Raw genomic sequence first — 6,000 nt, forward strand, 5'->3', positions numbered from 1 at the left:
TCTACAGTTCTCCACCTCGGTGAGGTTTTAACACATAAAACCGAGCCGAACACATTCAGCAAGAACACATCCATCCAAAAACTCGCAGTCATCCACCCCGTAGGGCCATGCCCACAAAGAGTGTCATGCTCATGAAGAGCCACCTACAAAAAGTGTCTTGCTCACGAAGAGCCACCCACAAAGAGTCATGCCCACGAAGAGCACGTCATGCCCACAAAGAGCTATCTTCACAAAGAGCAATCACGCCCACAAAGGGCCATGCCTACGAAAGACATCAATCAACAATGCATGAGCCTCCACCATTTGTGGAGTACCTCCAACCAATGTTGGAACTCAACTCCATAGAGAACCTTCTACAACCCAAAGCCCTTTTGCCCTTAGGCAATGAAACAAATTCCCAAGTACAAAACTTGTCACGAGCTTCCACCATTTTCTGCATATCCACCGACCAATCTCTGTAATGAGCATCTCTAACAGCTTCTTTGAAGCTATCTGGCTCATCATCTTCAATATTTAGTGCGTAGGCAATCGAGTCTGGTTGACCATAATGCTTCACTGGTATCATGCCCGTATTTCATAACTTGTTTCACACTTCTCTTTGGCTTTGATCTAACCAAAGCTTGCTGCTCAGGTTATTGTAACTCTACTTCTTGTTGAATAGTTCTTTCACTAAGAACCTCACTCTCTTTAGCATCCTCAGACGCTTCTATCTCAATCACTTGAGATTCTATAGAATCACCACTATTTCCAGTCTTTTTCGGCCTGCTAAAATGTAGCACCGAAATTTCATCAAAGGTAACCTCACTGCTGACCAGGAACTTGTGGTTCTCAAGATACCACAATCCGTATCCCTTTCCTCCCTTTGCATATATAGCCTAAGAATATAGCTTTCTTAGCTTTAAAATCAAGCTTACTATCCTTCATATGGTAGTAAGCACTAGATCCAAACACGCGCAAAGTACCATAATCAGCTGGTTTCCCTGTCCACACCTCATAAGGTGTCTGGCAGTCTATCACCGGAATTGGTGATCTATTATACAAGTAACATGTCATGGCGACTACATCTGCCCAAAACTCTTTGCCAAGATTGACATTGGAAAGCAAACACCTAGCTTTCTCAAGCAACGTGCGATTCATTCTCTCTGCTAACCCATTACATTTGCGGCGTGCCCTCATCGGCCCGATTAATCCGACAATTCCATTCGCGAACAAAACTCTTGGAAAGGCATATAGGTATACTGAGTACTATTGTCAAACCCTAGAGTCTTCACCTTTCTATATGTGCGATTCTCAACCCTTGCCTTCCACTTCATAAATGTCTCGAAAACTTCATCCTTAGACTTCAAGATATATACCCACACATAGCGTGTATAATCATCGATGAAAGAGACATAATATCGGTTACCTCCCTGAGAAGCCACTCTAGAAGGTCCTCAAACATCCGTATGCACATAATCCAGGATGCCTTTCGTCTTGTGCTTGCTTGTACCGAACTTGACTCTGCACTGCTTGTCATAGACACAATGCTCGCAGAATTCCATACTTGGTTTCTCCAAGTCTTTCAGTAGCTCTCGCTTGCACAACTCAAACAATCCTTTTTGCCTCATATGCCCAAAGCGCATATGCCACAATTTTGTGTACTCAGAATCATCACTACATGTACCTATTGCTACATCACCTATCACTATACTACCCAACAAAGTATACAAATTTTCATGTCTTTGACCTTTCATAATGACTAAAGAGCCACTAAGGATCTTTAGGACTCCACCATTTCCCACAACATTGTGGCCTTTGGAATCCAACGTACCAAGAAAAATAAGGTTCTTCTTTAGCTCAGGAACATGCCTCACATCGGTTAAAGTCCTCACTACACCATCATGTATCTTGACCCGTATAGTTTCAATTTCTACCGTCTTACCAACAACATCATTACCCATCAAAACAGAATCTCAACTCAAGTTCCCATAGGTAGCAAACCACTTCTTATTTGGACACATGTGGTAGGAACACCCGGAATCAAGAATCCACGTATCGGTCATGTAGTCGTCTTGTGTAGACACCGAAAGACTTATATCAACCCCATCGAAGTCAGAAGCAAGACTTGCTTTACTAACATCCTCATTCTCAAACTTAGCACTCATCTTGTTACTCTTTTTCGAGCTAGGGCAATCACATAGATAATGCCCATTTTCCTTGCAATTGTAGCACCATACATATTTTAAATGCTTCTTCGAACTATCCTTCCACTTGCTTGTGGAAGTCATCTCATTCGACATCACCCTCACCATATTTTCTTTTGCTTCTTTATCAAATTTCTCTATTTTAAATATAGCATTTGACATCTTTGAAGTTTTTTTTTCAAGTTACACACAATAACTCAAAAAATATCTCACTCAGAAATTTTATCGAACATCTTGTCTACACAAATTTCGAGCACTATGGTTCTTTCTCACTAGACAAGACTTCAACACCCGCCAAGTACTATCCTAACGCTTCTCATTAACAATTTAACAAATATATAAAGTAAATATAATAATGCAAAAGAAAACTAATTATAAGACAAAAATATATCGTGGTTCGGCAATTTGCCTATGTCTACACTGGCGAGATCCAAGTTTTACTAGATGTCCAAAGTAACAGATTCTGAAATTTCTTTAATTATTTCACAAATAATAAACACTCAACTCACTAAAAATTTCTCTTTTACAATATATATATATATATATATATATATATATATATATATTTTTTTTTTTTTTTTTCTTTTTTGGTTAGGTGAAATTTCTACATAAAAAAAAACCTATATTTAAAGTTGCGCCTTTCACACCAAAATGAAAACAAACGTGTACAGAAACATAGAGAGTGTGTTAGCTTATAGATTATATTAGATTAGATCCGTGTCCAACTAGCGAAAGCTGTCAGTCAGTCTGTCACCACAAAATTCATTGCATTCCTGGAAGTTCTAACTTCAAAGTCTCACTTTCTCACTCAATCTAACTTGTGGCTATGTGGAAATGGTGAAATAAGCTATAAATAAGCTTGTGCAGGGAAGACAACGACATTGTTAGGAGGAAAGCTGGTTGGAGACATGGAATACTCGACGATTTTGCTGTGGTTTTCATTGGTATGGGCGTGCTTTCATTTTCTCACTTGCGCGAGATTTACCAGCAAACTCCCACCAGGTCCATTTCCTCTTCCTGTCCTTGGTAACCTCTTAGAACTTGGCAAAAAGCCTCATCATTCTCTAGCCGAATTAGCCAAAAGTTATGGCCCTTTAATGACTATTAAACTTGGCAGTGTAACCACTATAGTTGTTTCTTCTGCAAATATGGCCAAAGAAGTTCTCCAGAAACACGACCAAGCCTTGTCTGCGAGAACCATTCCTGACTCCATGCGAGTATTTAATCACAATGAGGCTTCCGTGGTATGGTTGTCTTCAACTCCTCTATGGCGCAATCTCCGGAAAATATTTGCTACTCAATTGGTCTCTACTCAAAGACTCAATGACAGTGAGAGAATTAGACTCAGCAAGGTGAAGGATCTCATGGACCACATCCGAGATAGCTCCAGGTCTAGACGGGTGATAAATATTGGCCAAATTGTTTTTTCTACCACTCTGAATGTGATATCGAACACCATGTTCTCCATGGACTTGGCTCATCTTGATTCGGACACTGCACGAGAATTTAAGGCTGTTGTATGGGGAGTTATGGAAGTGATTGGAAGACCAAATCTTGCTAATTACTTCCCATTGCTAAGACCCTTGGATCCTCAAGGTGTAAGGCGATGCACGAGTATTTACTTTGGAAAATTGTACAAGCTTTTCGATACAATTATTGATGAGAGACTACAGTCCAAAGAGGAGGGGGGAGCAAATGACTTGTTAGCTACACTTCTTCAACATACAGAAGAGAACGGTTTCAAACTTACTCACGTCGAAATCAGAGCTTTACTTGTGGTATGCATAGTTTCATCTTCAATCTTTATTGCCAACTGTTACTTTCCATAGTTGATTACTTAATTATATCTATATGGACACACAATATCATCTTCTTTGAAACAATTATAGTTCGAGCACTGCTACGCCGGACCTATTTGTCGACCTATTATTGGGACTCACTATTTAGGAAAAAGTTGGTTTGTATGGACATAAAGAGGGCACGTTTCAATGTAAATCAATGATTATCAGTCAGTAGGTTGGTTAAATCAGTCAGTATGTTATGGTTCGGAGTCGGTTAGAGTGTAAAGTGATTCCCAATGTCAAATAAGTGTAAATTTCTGATTCGGCCATGATAACGTTATTTCTAATTCGGCCACAAAATACAACTCAGCCCATTTTGTCAGCAACTAGTGGAATAATATCAATAACTGTTTTTTGTTGACAATGGCCGGATTAAAAACAAAATGACATTATCATGGCCGAATCAGAAATTTATCCGTCAAATAAACTCATCTGATATCGCCTTTGGCCACAAGAACTTTGTCATGCACACTTTATTAGAACAACCACGAAGTCATTGACTGATCATTTCTCAAAGTAGAGAGTTGAGCTCGATCTCAGTTTGTTGTGTTTAATGATATTTGTTTTAAATCAATCACACAATATATAACTTGAGACAACCATGTTGACCCAAGAAGTGCTCTTGTACCAGGACATATTCTTAGCAGGCATAGACACAATCGCTGGCACGCTTGAATGGGCAATGACGGAGCTACTACGCAATCAACACATAATGGCAAAGGCTAAAGTGGAGCTTAATGAAAATATTGAAAAAGATAGAGCAGTTGAAGAATCTGATATTGCTCGACTCCCTTACTTACAAGCAGTTGTGAAGGAAACATTGCGTTTGCACCCGGTAGGTCCACTTCTAGTCCCTCATAGAGCTGAAACCGATGTACAAATATGCGGTTTCACCGTGCCTAAGAAAGCTCAAGTACTTGTAAACGTGTGGGCTATTAGCCGAGATCCCGACTCATGGAGCAACCCTACTTCATTTGCGCCTGAGAGGTTCTTGGAATCAAGTATTAATTTTATAGGCCTGGATTTCGAGTTCATTCCATTTGGTGCAGGTAGGAGGATTTGTCCAGGATTACCTTTGGCATATAGAATGCTACATTTGATATTAGCTTCACTTCTACACTCATTTCATTGGGAGCTCGAAGATGGAATGAGGCCGGAGGATATTGACATGGAAGAAAAGTTTGCGCTTACCTTACAGAAAGCGAAGCCACTTTGCGCTATCCCCATTGAAGCATAACTTACCATGTCTTTATGCTTTCCCAAACCAATATTCATCCTTGTAATCGATATATATATATATATATAGTCTCCTCGATGGTTGGTGACTACTTGGTGTTGTATGGCGATCAAGACGCACACGGCCAACAAAAGCTTGTAAGTTGTAACATATCTTCCTTTTTAGTTTTTACGAATAATTTCTCCTGAGTCCAGTAAATATTGGTCCGTATTTTGAAATGCTAATATATATATATATATATATACTAGCAAAAGGCACGTAATGCGCACATATTCAACTGTGCAGCCGTTGTTTAACTTTCTCACCCGTGATGAGAAGACCCACCAATGAAGACAAATGGCAAAGTTTAGACAAAAAAAAAAAAAAAAAAAAATACAATTATACTCTTATAACATATGTGAAAAAGACTATTTTACTCCTATTTGTTTGATTTTTCCCAACATAAGGCCCATTATGATTAGAAATTAATTTAAAAATTATAAAACTATAATTTTTCCCCCTACAAAATGACAAAAAAAAAGTAAAGAATAAAAGAGAATGTGAAATTACCAAACTGCCCCTGTGACGTACGTGAAAACACTATTCATCATACCCCATATTTTTCTATATAGTAACGAGATGTGTATGTGTGTGGTACAGAGATTGATCTCTGTACCCGGTTATAGAGAAACCGGTCTCTTTCCATTTTTGTACCCGTACTGCCGTATAGGAAGAAGTCCCGTTCATGAAGCTTCTCTTG

General features: G+C 39.1%; 1 protein-coding gene across 1 annotated transcript; it reads left to right on the plus strand.

Moving 5' to 3' along the window:
• The first annotated feature begins 2,853 nt into the window (after window positions 1-2,853).
• Window positions 2,854-5,446, plus strand: LOC147521156 (cytochrome P450 76T24-like). The gene is made up of 2 exons (XM_086594388.1): window positions 2,854-3,961; window positions 4,656-5,446. Exons 1-2 carry the CDS (start codon window positions 3,092-3,094, stop codon window positions 5,259-5,261), a joined length of 1,476 nt encoding a protein of 491 aa, XP_086450514.1. The 5' UTR covers window positions 2,854-3,091; the 3' UTR covers window positions 5,262-5,446.
• The last annotated feature ends 554 nt before the right edge of the window (window positions 5,447-6,000 follow it).

This window comes from Coptis chinensis, chromosome 1 (genome assembly GCF_015680905.1).
Source record: "Coptis chinensis isolate HL-2020 chromosome 1, ASM1568090v1, whole genome shotgun sequence".
Classification (NCBI taxonomy): domain Eukaryota; kingdom Viridiplantae; phylum Streptophyta; class Magnoliopsida; order Ranunculales; family Ranunculaceae; genus Coptis; species Coptis chinensis.